The 13,416-nt window shown below is 44.4% G+C and overlaps 1 protein-coding gene across 1 annotated transcript in view; it reads right to left on the reverse strand.

Moving 5' to 3' along the window:
• Nucleotides 1-8,202: 8,202 nt before the first annotated feature.
• The window catches only part of KLHL28 (kelch-like family member 28), a 6,970-nt gene continuing 1,756 nt past the window's right edge, over nucleotides 8,203-13,416 (reverse strand). The window contains exons 2-4 of the mRNA XM_010083345.1: nucleotides 11,535-11,978; nucleotides 9,557-9,765; nucleotides 8,203-8,928 (exon numbers count right to left, since the gene is read on the reverse strand). Of these exons, the coding sequence (XP_010081647.1) occupies nucleotides 8,765-8,928; nucleotides 9,557-9,765; nucleotides 11,535-11,978 (817 nt within the window). The 3' untranslated portion in view covers nucleotides 8,203-8,764. The remainder of the gene's footprint in view (nucleotides 8,929-9,556; nucleotides 9,766-11,534; nucleotides 11,979-13,416) is intronic.

The raw sequence follows: 13,416 nt of genomic DNA on the forward strand, positions 1-13,416 counted from the left end.
GGCTGAGCTCCCCCCCCACCCTCGTGCCTGTCCCTGCGCGGATCAACAGTGACATCCACTGACCGCCCAGCCCCACTGCAGCCTTCTGCTCCCTGCTGGTGCTTTGCTGGAAGAACTCGCAATTAAAGGGGAAAAAAAAAAAAAAAAAAAAGAGAGAGAGAGGCTTTTTATTTTCCTGAAAGCAGCCTTTGAAAGCCCGTTCCTCGGGGGAACACTCGTGTTTTCCCCGGTCTTTCTGAACACAAGGGATTCAAAGGGACGAGGAAGGATGCCCTAAAGCCGAGGTGATCCTTGAGCCTTGAGGCACGGTGGCAGCATGAGGCTCTGCCCAAGTTCCTTCTCCTGGAGAAGTGATGGAGGAGCTGAACTCTCCCCTTCTTGCCCCAAAAAGGCATCCCTGAGCCTGCCAGGCTGTCATTGTCCTGAACCCGCTGTCACCTGGGCCATTGCCTTTTGCAGTGCCCAGCCCCAGCCCCAGGACTCTCACAGCAAAGCAGCATCCTCAGCAGCATCCTCTACAGCATCTCTCACAGCATCCTCACAGCATCCCTTTGTGCAGCAGAGCAGAGCCAAAGCTCGGGGCTGCTTTGGGTGCCAGTGTGAGAATACCAGAGTGTCAAAAGCATACCCACAGCCAGGCTCGTACCTTCACATCTCTCCTGGCTCGTTGCTGTTGCTGGAAAACAGGCAGCAGGTGCCTGGCCGAGGCAGCAGATCCGTGCTGGAGCTCAGGAGGCTGCAGTCGCCTTCACCCAGCAGAAATCTGGGATTTTCCTCTGCTTGCAGGAGGGCTCGTGCCTGGTGCTGCGTTATTTCCACGCCGTTTCTTTCAGTGCTGGCTTCCCAGCTGCATTTTCCTGTGTGATTTGTACATTAGCTGGGTGACTGCCCTGCTTGGGCTCAGGCCTGGCATCTGCAGCTGAGAGGAGACGGCGGCAAGCTCCATGTCAGGAATTACTCGCAGAGCTGCTGTATCACCAGTCGATGTAAAAGGATGCTGCCTGGATGGGTGTGCAGGGAGAGCCTGCTGTGTACAGCTTCCTGCTTTAAAATGTGCTCAGATTAGAGCTTTGGGGGAGGTTTTTTGGTTTATAGCCTGTGTGCCCAAGAGGTGACCCTGGAGCAGGAGCTCAGGCATGGGCAGGGCATCACCCTGGAGAACAAAATCAAACCCTGTCGGGGGTTTATACTGGTGCAGGTGGAGGTGGGGCGTCTGGGGAAGGGTTTTTGACCCCTTCTATTTGCATCCTCAAATACTTTCCCTGAAGGAAGCAAAACACTGTGTGTCTTTGGGGTGCTGGTGCCAGCAGAGGTGACAGGATGGGTGCGTGGGGTCCACAAGACTCCCAAAGTTTGGACCCTCAGGGCCCCAGCACCTTCCACAGTGCTGACTGGGATTTGGGGTGCCGGCACCCAGCACGAGGGGAGCAGGCACAGCCAAGCTCCCTGCTCTTAGAAGCACTTTTTTTTCTTTTTTTCCCTTTCCTAGATGGTACCGGAGGGGGCTGCTTGGTGACACTCCTGTCCCCCCCATGCCCTGCTCACCCGCACCGGAGAGCTGCAGCCGCTCCCACGTGCAGAGGAGCAGGTCCGGCTGTTTCCCAGGCTTTTCCCTGAGCTGTAAAATTGCTTTTGGCTCCAGTGGGTTTCTCCTCTGTGTTTGCCACCCGTTCCCGCTGGCAGCAGCCCCCTGTTTCCAGGCTCTGAGGCTGCGTTTCCCTCTCATGGGAGCCTCTTCCCTTGGCTTTTGCATTAGCGGGCGGTGGTGGGTGTGCGCACTCAGTTGTATCATAGAATCACAGAATGGTTTGGGTGGGAAGGGACCTCCAAGCCCCTCCAGTGCCACCCCCTGCCACGGGCAGGGACACCTCCCACCAGCCCAGGTTGCTTGGAGCAGGAGCAGTGCAGTTGGTAGGTGCAGACTGTTGCATTTAGTTTTGCATACACAAACTATCCCCATTGATAACACAGAATGAGATTGTTGCAATGCTCTGCTTTGTTCAGCAAGCAGGGAGGCACTCTGCAAGGCAAATCCAGGTCTGCGTGGGAATTACAAACCTGCTGCATCCCAACGCTTTTAACGGGCTGAACAACGGCTCCGGAGCCTGGAGGGGCAAGGAGTGGAATACGTACCCAAATTCACAGCTCTAAAGTTGTTGGTATTTGAATTTTGTCTCCAATTAAATAAAGCACTCAAGCATGCACTTCACTCTAACTCTCAAGTAACACCACCGAAAGCAATCTCATTTTTCTACTTCAAAACGCACAGGACATGAGTTTCTGATGGCACCACCCCAGGACCCAGCCTGCCGCGCGCCTCGGTGAGAGGGGACAAAGCAGCGGTGCTTCTCGCCCCTGGGGAACTGAAGGGCTCTGGATATTCCCCTTCTAGTTAAATGCTGTTCTGCTTAGTCTGATAAAAAATAAATATTGAAACGGAAGCACTTTCCTGTTCTTCACCCCGGAGCGGCACAGACCTGGAGAGGAGGTGGCGAGAGCTCCTGCATCAATTCCTGTGCAGAGTCCTCAGGACACCATCACTGGCTCTTTTAATTCTGGCAAAGCTCAAGGCGATGGAAAGACACGGGAAATGACTGGATATGTCTCATTCTATAGAGAGCCCACCTCCTCTGCACAGCCGTTGGGATAGGGACGGTGGCATTGTCCGGGTCACAAGCAGGAGCTGGGAACACAGTGGGAACACAGCAAGGTTGTGGAAACGGTAATTTGCAATAAAATAAGAAAATACCAGAACATGCTCATGTGAGAGCTCCTCACCAAAACAATCTCTGTGAATAACAATGGCATCTCGGTACTCTGCCCACAGGTGTTGCAACAACCACATGGGCAGAGGAGTATTCGTATTTTCAAGTATATTACATAATGAAATTATTTCTGTTTTGCCAATACTTTTTTTTTTTTTTCCCAGCTGATACACAAATGTTTGGAATGACTTTTATCTGTCCATGGCAGATGACCGTGTGTTTCCAGCTCGCACACGACCCGAGGACTGTGTGATTCAGTTTCCAAACCTTTTTCTCGCTTGCCAAAGGCGTTTCAGAGTTACAGGAACGCTGGGGAGCATTCAGGCACGGGGGCTGCAGTTTGTGCAGCGGGGAAGTTCTCTAGCGATTAAAAATGACTCTGCAGAGTCCTTAGGACATCATCATCATTGCCATGGTTAATTCTGACCAAGTTCAAGGTGATGGAAAGACACTGGAAATGACAGGATACGCCCCATTTTACAGCCCAATAACCATTCTTATGCCAAGTCTTAAAATTCCAATTTTGTATGTGCTGGAGCTTGTGCAAGTGCATTAATAGTAAATTAAAGCGATTTCTGGGTAAAAGAAAGAAATTTGATCAGCAAGTGCCTTGAAAAACTGGGGGAAGAAGGGGACAGCAGCCGCAGGAGGGTGGCGGGGGCAGAGCCAGGCACCTGCAGAGCTCCCCTCTGACCCCAATGGCTTTCAAATCATTTGTTCTTGTCCCTCCTGTTCTCTGTATTTAAGGAGTTTCAGTCTATGCTGGAGCTCTTAGATTTTTTTTCTGGTTTACTTTATGTACAATTAGAAACAAACGCCTTCATTTTCAGTTGACAGCACTATTCTGAGATGGGTGTTCTTAACTGTGAGCTGGATAATGCATGAAAATATTAATCAGCCAAGAAAGTTTGACTTGTAACTTACAAGTTTAACATTTATTTTCCTTAATTTCAAAGCAGGTAGCTTATGAGCAAGAAATAAATACTTTAAAAATATATTTTATTTTCTTTTAAAAAGATGAAAGTTCACAAAATGGGTTATTTTTTTATGTGCATGACTTTTAGAAACAATTGTCATTGTTGTTCTGCACTCGCAGATTGTTACAGTTTAATTACCAGCTCAAGTGATGATGATGATTTCCATCTTTCTGCAATGCTGCAAGGTGCTGGGGTTGTGTTTCATCCAGGAGCCCTTACGCTGGCTGGGGAAAAACCACAACAGCCAAAAGTGTCTGTGCCCAAGTCCTAACGGCGCTGTGCCACTGTCCCTCTGCCCCGGGTACAGAGGGGAAGGGAATGCGCAGGGTCTGTGTACGCAGTGTGCTCGGGACCCAAGCTGCACTGCCTGGGGCTGCTGTAAGCCCAATGCTACCAAAGCATTTGTATTTTTTTGACACACTTTTTTTTTTTTTTTTTAATGGGGAGCTTTATGATAAAATAAACTAGAAAAAATCCTCCCCTGCCCTGTCTATCTGCCAAAGGTGATTTGAAGTACCCACTCCATTGATGTGTAACAGCAACCTCTAAACTTAGGGAAAGCTAAAAGTCCTTGACGGGTGTTACCTGGAAGTCTTTATTAATGCAGTAAATCCCCCTCCCCGCCTCTCCCAAGAAAATCCCTTGAGTATTTGCCTTTTGTGCCAGCTTCAGCATGACCAAGTCTATAACAGGCAGTGTTTTCCAGCTGGAGTGCCCAGATTTCACCATTACACAGGTTTTCTGGACAGCATTGTCGTGTACCCGCAAGCACCAGTGGGAAATGGCATCTCCCAGGGCAGCACCCAGGAGCTGAGTTCACGTCTTATGCAGGAAGGAGTTGAGCACACTAACTCTCAGTGATGCAGGAACATCAGCTATTTCTGCCTGTATTTAAAGACAGCAAAAAAATAATTTCACTGCACTACTGCTAAACCTTAGATTTCCATTTCAGAGAGGGGTGGCTGCTGTTACGACACATAAACCATCACCCGCAGTGAAACCACCACCTGAAACACGGGTGTTGAAGAGATGCCCAACAGTAAACTAGAATTATTTAGCTGCAAACCCCCTCAGCCCTGAGCAGACCGTGTTCCTGCAGAGTCACTCTGTGATGCTGGGTGTCAACCAGGAGAGAACAGTTTGTACAGGAGCTTTCCAGAGCGCGTTCTGCCAAGGAACGCAGGAACCGGTGGGTTTGCGTGTTCCTTCGCTGGTTACCAACCCACCAGGGAGAGGAGAGTTCCGGCTGGAGGGACAGATGGGGAATAGCAAGCCACGTGCTAAAATCCATGGGCGCTTCTAATGGGGTGAAGACCCGGGAACATGGTTACCGGGGTCAGGGTCTTCCAGCAGCTCAGCCCTCCCAAGAAGGGCGAGCGTCCTCCTGCTCCACGTCCCCTTACCTCCAGCTGGTCCCTTGTAGGGTTTGGGTATCGTTGCTTTTGAACAACAACTCACAACTGGGCTAGGAGACTAAATCTACAGCGTATCCATATCCACCCTCCAATGAAAGTGTAAAACCAAAGCTTTTCCCCAGGTTTATTTACTAAATCGTTTCACAGTCAATGAACTAGTTACAACAATACTTACAGAGCGTTACCACAAGAGCAAAAACGTTGAGAACTCCAGGAAAGACTGAGAATGCAGGTTACAGTTATTTTCCCGTTGAACTCAAATGCCACTTTTGTAAACAAGAACAAAACCAGAACATCGCTGCTAAAAAAAGACATACACATAAAAACACTCCACACACACAAAACTACATGTATCATTTTATACTCCCAAACAAAGCACTCGGGTCAAGTCTGAGTACAGTTTGGTATTCTCTGTACAATTATTAAATCCTGCTAAAAATTACAGTTATCCTTGGGTTTAAAATACAGCACAGCGCATAAGGCAAAAAAATAGGAATTATCATCCAGTTCTTTGCGTTTCTGTTAAATACCAAGAATTTAAGGCAATTTTGGACATTTTGCATTGTTTCACATAGTGAATGGGGACTTACAGATGGCAAATTCACAAAAGGAACACGCTATCTCCCAGAAACAGGTACGTGTGGGTAATGCGCACTGGACACAGGCGCCCCTCTAGAAATTCCAACCAGACTGTCTGAAAGAAAAGCACTCCTAGCAGGAGAGACTGGCAAGAAGCTTACAGATTAATATCTTAAATAAAAAAGCAGAAATTCAGGAACTGCATGTACACATATAAACTCATACCCATTTTAAAGTGCTCTACAGGTAATTTTGAGTGATTAAGAAACAGAACTGGATGATAATTTGCAGTTGTATGACATCTTATTTGAAGGTCTTTAATTTTTTAAACTGCAAGACAGACATTACAATGATAGAATTGGTCTCGAAACGCAGATTTGAACGGATTGTTGTGTCTGATCTTCCCATAACCAAGCACTTCAGTGAACAGGACAAGCAGCACCGGAACAGCAAAGGAAGATGGCATGACTTTCAGCAGCACAATCCCTAAGCTGATGCACTGTTTGATCCATTCCTAGCTAGGCAGCTCACCTGGGGACAGCAGATTACTTCACTGGGTATTTTTCCTGTTCGTATACGAGCATCTTCATTGATGGAATTCTACTGTAGTTAAATTCCAAAGGGTACGTTCAGCACCTATCAAACTGCCTGGAAAGCTTCCTGTCCATAAAAGGCATAAACTTCTCTTAAGTCTTAAGGATTTTTTTTTTATATTAGTTTGTTATGCATTTTTATCTCTGGTGTATATTTGAAAATATGATAATCAATGGCATCTCTGTGAAACAGACTGAAAAGGAAAACAGCACATGGAAACGTTCCACTCGTGCATTGCCCAGCACAGAATGAGCAGGCAATCTGCACCACAGCCTGAAACAGCTCCCTTAGCCCCCAAACCTGCTCCTTCTCCTCCCCACACACAAACACGCGACATACAGCCACACATACCTGTGTCCTATCAGCAGATTCACCGGAATAATTAAATTACGCTATTATTGCTATAAAACTAGAATCCTTAGTGGGTCAAAGAAACTGCATTGACAATGCCTCAATTGCTAATTTTATTTGCTTTTCAAGTCCTGCTTAATTCTACCAAATTTGAAGAACACGTGCAGGATTTTATAATCTGTGCAAACACCTGTTATCTGTGAATAATGTTTTATGGTGGAAAAAACCGCCACCTCCTCGACTGTTTAAAATCTGAACGTTAGTGGATGGAAGAACACGAACAGCACGGTTTGCCCGGCTGCAATCAGCTTTGCAGGAGCTTAGGACAAATGAAGTGCACCCCAAAACCTCCACTGCGCATACTTACAAAGAAATGGCTTTTAAAGCAACTACTTCAAATATTATTGCACCTTCAAAAATAATACTAGATGGGCTTGAGAAACAAGGGGAAACAAACGTTAATTTAACATCTTAAAACAAGGAGAAAACAACTCTGGAGGCAGAAAAATTCTTCAGTACCAGGCCTGGCAACACACGTACAGACATCAACACAGAAATTCAAGATAACCACGATTCCTACTTAAAATCAGAAGACAAATCAAAACAATCTAAATCAGCTAAAATCCATATGAATTCTGTCATCTATTTTAAATAATGGTTCAAACCCACAGCATCACTTTCTATTTACTTGCCCAAATTCTCACTAAGTTTAGGGCTATCACGAAGCTGTATCTCAGGAGATGCTGGTTAATCCCAGGAACAGCCCTTCGGTCACACAGGACACGCACTCAACCCCGTGCTTTCCATTCATTGCAGCTTGTGTTCAAGGCAAGACTGTCTAAAGAACCTGAGACGGGATCTCACTACTCACCCCCTATTTATGTATTTGTAGGAACAGTAAACGTAGATCTTCTGAAAGAAAAAATAATGTAACAACCATAGAGCTCATTCAGTACATCGTGTTATTCTTGACAGTTTTCATAGGCACAAATGTATCGAGCAAATAAGAAACAAAAACACTATAACAACCAAAACAATCATGCTTTATGCATACTGCACTGAAATCAGTAACAGCCTCATCATGAAGTCCTACGTTTAGCACCATTTTTGTATCTGAACGCTCTGAGAAAGCAATCATACATTCTTTTAAAAAAGGAAGTTATACAGAATATGGACACAAGTGCGCTTGGGAGAAGAATGGGACGGATGCATTTTTGAGTATTTATTTTATATCATGCTATGAATGCTGCTGTGGCATCTCCCGATGCACGACTGTTGTCATTTTTCCCTGCGTTACAATTGGAAACACACAGCAGACGAGCAAGATGAAGTCATTTACTCTAGCACTCATTTGTCCACAAAAAGAAAATATAAGGGAAAGGTAAACATGTGATTTTCTTCAGCAGATCCAAAAATTTCACTAAAAGGCAATAAACTTGCCTTGTAAATTTCTTTAAGTAGTTCCTAATGACCATCCCAGCCCTCCTACCAGTAAGTGGGCAACAAAGGAGAGTGTACAGGCAACATACTATGGCATTTATTATTTACAAACCTTGAGATCCAGAAACAAGGCAGCCCTTTAGTTACTGTTCATAAAAAAAATTATGGAGCACTGGCATTTTCTTAATATGAAGACACAACCAGACAAGTATCAGCAAACTGTCCAGTCATACAACACATTCCCACGTCTCTCACCCCAAGCACAGTAAACTTCATGTGTCATAGTAGCAGGAGGAAGAGAGAAAAGCTCTAGAAAGTGACAGGGTTCGATATACAGTGAGTTTTCTAACCACATCCCAGGCGCGCACTCTCTAACATTCCCTGCCACTAGCAATGCTGCCTAAACCCAGCTGGTGATAAGCTCTCCATTCCTTCTGCCCGTGTCCCTGAAGTAACAAAGGCCAACGATGGGAAGAAAATAAATCCTTCCTCATTCCAAGCCCAGCTTCACCACATTCCTCCAATTTTGCCACTTCAGCAAACGCAGCTTACAGTTTCCACCAGCAGGGTTTATTTTCAAGCAGATTAAGCTCCACCTTTGCAGCTCCACCTTTGCATCAGGTCCACAAAGTCCTGCTTTTCATCAAAGTGCAGTCAAACCAAAATTGCATCGACAGTACATCATCCCAGCAGAGTCCAGCCAGGTATCCGAGATGGGATCGTACTTCTGGACAGTGTTCAGGTAGGATGACCCCGAGTGACCTCCAACGACATAAAGGTAGTTATCAATTACAGCTGCACCAACTCCTGCAGGAGAGAGAGAAAAAAATAAAAAAGTTGCATGATCACCAAGTTTGGAGGCAAGTAGTATTTTTGCTCCTAGCTGCACCCCCACAACCACCAGCTGAAGGCTGAACAGAGAAGTTCTCCCAGCCTCTCCTTCTCTGGGCTGTCTTTAAAGAAAACGGGTGTAAATGAAGAGCCGTTCTCTGTTCAGGTCTCACACTCCTTTTTTACTCTTCTCGCATCCTTTCCTATGACAAAGCAATTCTGTCCCAATAGTCCTTGTCAGGCAGACAGAAGAGAGGATGCACTACTGAGTCTCAACATACAACACAACAGTAACAACAGAATTGCTGAACTTCACTCAAAATTAATGAAAAAAAAAGAAGATAAAGTAGAAATATTAACTCATATTATTTTTTGTTACAGCTCAGTATTTATAAAAATAAACTGGGCTGTAATTAAGATTAGAGAAATAAATACCCATCCTTCCACCAAGCTGATTCAGTGATCTTTGGTCCAATTCACAGATAAAGGACAATGCTCTGCAGACAGGTCACTGTGGCTTTAATACAGCTTGTATCAGCTCAAACAGCAGTTTATTTCTGAAAGGGTACCCAAGTTAACCGCTGAGAGTTTTGTACGTCCCTACCTGTTCTGGGTTCCTTCATGGGCCGACACACAGTCCACTGATTCTGATGAGGATCGTATCTCTCAATGCTCGATAAGTGAGACACGCCGTTGTGCCCACCTACTACAAAAATGAAGCCCAGCATGACACCCACGCCAAAGTTTATTCGTTTATCAGCCATCGAAGCAACTGTCTCCCATGAGTTTTTACTGGGATCATAACGCTCCATGCTGCAAATACAAAAAAAAAAAAACCAAAACCAACTTGTGAGGCTTGGATTTCAGTGACATTTGAATTTCACTCCACAAGAAATCTGCATTTGTCAGAGGTACATCTAGTTCTGCCAGTCAACACTACCACACACAGGAACAGAGCAATGCTAAGGAAAAGCGCTTGAGCTGATGGAAAATCCTGCAGTGTGGTTGCTCTGCACAACGCAGTGGTAGCACAGAAGAAACTGAAGCCCGCGTTACCACCTCAGGAGCATCAATCACATCCTAGCGTGCTTCGGCAACACAGAGCAGCTGGAGGTTCTCAACAGTGGTGCCCAAAAAAGCAGTTTTAACATATTTCATCCTGACACAGCAACTGCAGTTCAGCCGCTTCTCTGATGTCCTCATGCCACCATCCTGGATCTTCAGGTGACATTGAAACAAAGCGAGGTTTTTCAAAGATGGCTTCAGAACCGAAAGCTCTTTCAAGGATGACTGCTGCTATTCATGAAAAAAGCAACTCATGAAAAACTGAACACAATGCATATCTGAAGTGTCTCTCTTTGGGTGACACATCAGATCAAAAACTGCCTTGAGGCTTGCCTGAAAGTAACAGAGAGAGGGGAAAAATGTGGAGAGCATATCCCTCAAGAAAAGTGGTAAAGAAGCTGCTGATCACAACACTAAAAACAGAAGAGGACTTCAGGATAAAATGGAAATGAATTATCATGGTCATTTATTCTTTAATCACTGGAGCTGTACAGACAGTGAGAGTCACCAAGACCCTCAGAGCACATAGCCGTTCCCTGTCCAAAGGGTAGCTTCAGCAGCACGAGAAGGCAGAAAAGAGGGGAAGAGAAAAAGCAGCAGCTGTACAGAGCTGGAGAAAAGGTGCTTCATTACCCAGCAGTCAGCCTGCTGTTAGCGCTAAAGCTTGGATGAGTCTAGTGACTATACAGCATGACATATTACTTGCACTCTTGAATAATTAATAAAACCAAAATTACTCAATAAAGAGTAAATTAAATTTAAAAAGGCAAATAATGAACCATCAGATTCCAGTAACTCTACAGGAGCTGCTGGTGATTCCTGTTTGACTGAGGAAGAGAGCAGCTGTGGTACAAGCCATATGGCTACTGCAGGATTTTAATGGTGTTAAGAGCTTTTCTTTTAGAGCTCCCAGCTTGATAAAGACATTTCCTGTTGCTCCAAGTGTTATGTATCCTGAAAGAAGGTTATGGAGTTCACCTTTCCCAGGCCTGTGTGCACACTGAGCATTAGACTTTTGGGAACCACTTCTGACAAGAGCAAGGGCTTGATTATCTCCCTTTCTTTATGGTCTGCAACGAGGCTGCAGTGGAGCGAGCACTCTGGAGGTCCCGCAGTAACTCCTGCTACGCCTGCTCTACTCCACTGCCGACTTTCTTTTATTTAAGCCATTGCTAAAGCCGACAGTTCCGCATAGTACAAAGACGGTATGGAGCTAGGACATGCATGTATGTCTGTGTCTTTACCATTTTCCCTTCTTAAGGATTTAAAAAACAAACAAACAAAAAAAACCCCTCAAACAAACCAGCTCTGAGCTGGAACATGTAAAGATAAATTAAAATAAAGATTTCCCAGCTGAATTATCAGACTAATACTGAGAACAAGGATCAACAAGGCCCACTGTGGATTGCTGATCTATTTTAGCATAATTTTTAATTGGTCACTAAACACAAGCTCAACAGTGAGTTTTGCTGATTTCTAGCTTATGACATCAGGCTACATGCATTAAAAGCACATACCTGTTCATATGGGCAGGACCGTACCCCCCAATGGCGTATATCATTCCATCCAAGACAGCTGCAGCAAAACAGCTTCTTGTTTTGTTCATTGGGGCCACTAGCTGCCATTCCTTCACTTTAGGAATGTATTTCTCCACAGTTCGTAAATAGGACTGCCCATCATAGCCCCCCAAGGCATAGAGCTCTCCTGCCAGAACGACCACTCCCAGAGTACTCCGGCTCTCAAACATCCTTTCCAGAGATGTCCAAGTGTTCGTGTCGGGGTCCCAGCACTCCACTGAATTCTCGTGTTTTCGGTAACTGATGCCTTGACACACGTGGGTTGCAATCCCTCCTACAACATAGATTTTCTGGTCCAGGACGCATATTCCAAATTCATAGCGGGGAATGCTAAGAGGTGCCAGGCCTATCCAGGAGTCATTCTGGGGAAAATACATTTCCACACTGAAACAGAAAAAGAAAGATTATGTGAGCAAACCTAACTTTCTGAAGCTCTGTGAAGTGCAAGTAAGCATCAAGAAACACAGCCTGAAGAGTATTTCATACGTGCCATCTGATGGTTGATGCTTCTTCCAATAGCCCAAACATAAGCAGTCCTGCTGCCACAGCAGCTTTTGGAGGGAGGATGAGACTGGGGTAAGCTAGAAATGCAAACCAAAGGGATAAGAAGGGTAAACTGGAAAAAAAAAAAAAGTCAGAAAAGCCACAGGGATGGGAGAGAGAGAAAAGGAAAATTAGAGAGGGGGAAGTGCATGTCTATATATACGTACAAACATACATTTAGAAAGCACAGTTTGTGGTTTTGTAAATTCATCTTTTACCTGCACCATATAATTTAAACTAAACATCAAGTAGAACAAACGAATTTGAAAAATCTGTTTCCAAAATACTGTTTAATTACACTCAGTGTTAAAATAAAGTGGCTCTAGCCCATCACATATAAAGTCTAGTCAATTTACCAAAATAATTTAATTAATAAATTACTTAAATGATTCCAAAGAATATATAGTTCACAGGAAATATGATTTGTTCAAAAAACATACAAGAAAATAAAGCCACTGGAGAGCTGACAGTCATGGAAAATGAGCCCAGAAGCAGGGACTGCTGAAACACCAGACTGGCTCTTGACAACAGTGGCCCCGTTAGAAAGGAGCAGCACTAAATATATTCTAAGCAACGCTGTTATTACAAAGCAGCAGCTAAATGGAAGTGAAAAACCAGCCTTCCTGCAAGTCCAAATGCAAAGCAACAGGAGAATAATGGAATTAAGGTTCCTTACTTCACAACTTTAATTGTATTAGCAATTATTTGCTTAATTGATCTGTGACTTTTTTTTTGGTCCGTCAAAAGCAAGTGTTTAAACTAAAGTATGGATTGAAATAGTGTAGGAAAGACTAATATGAACAATAAATAAAGGAAAAGGAAATTTTTGTATGCCTTACAACATGGTTAATAGTAGTAAAGAGGACTTTTCTTTAAAAAAATCCAACTACCCCAAGCTACACTGATATGTAATATTATTACAATCATTGAAGAAGCTGTCAAAGAAACAGAGCTGAAGAACCCAGTCAGCAGACTACTTTATTCAATCAGACTTTTTAAGAGAACAAAACCCCCTTTAATTTTTAAAACTATAAACCAAACAATTCTCAGTCCCAATATCTAGTTTACTATTGAACCCTATTATTGAGAAAGTTAACTTTAAATAACTTTGACAACATCTCTAAACACAGGGAAAAAGCACATACAGATCTTCCCAAGTTTTTAAGTGTAGGTGTATATATATATGTATCACAGAAGGGTTTGGGTTGGAAGGGACCTCAAAGCCCACCCAGTGCCCCCCCCAGCCATGGGCAGGCACACCTCCCACTAGCCCAGGTTG

Source organism: Pterocles gutturalis, unplaced genomic scaffold, assembly GCF_000699245.1.
Source record: "Pterocles gutturalis isolate BGI_N339 unplaced genomic scaffold, ASM69924v1 scaffold36000, whole genome shotgun sequence".
In the NCBI taxonomy this organism is placed as follows: Eukaryota; Metazoa; Chordata; class Aves; order Pterocliformes; family Pteroclidae; genus Pterocles; species Pterocles gutturalis.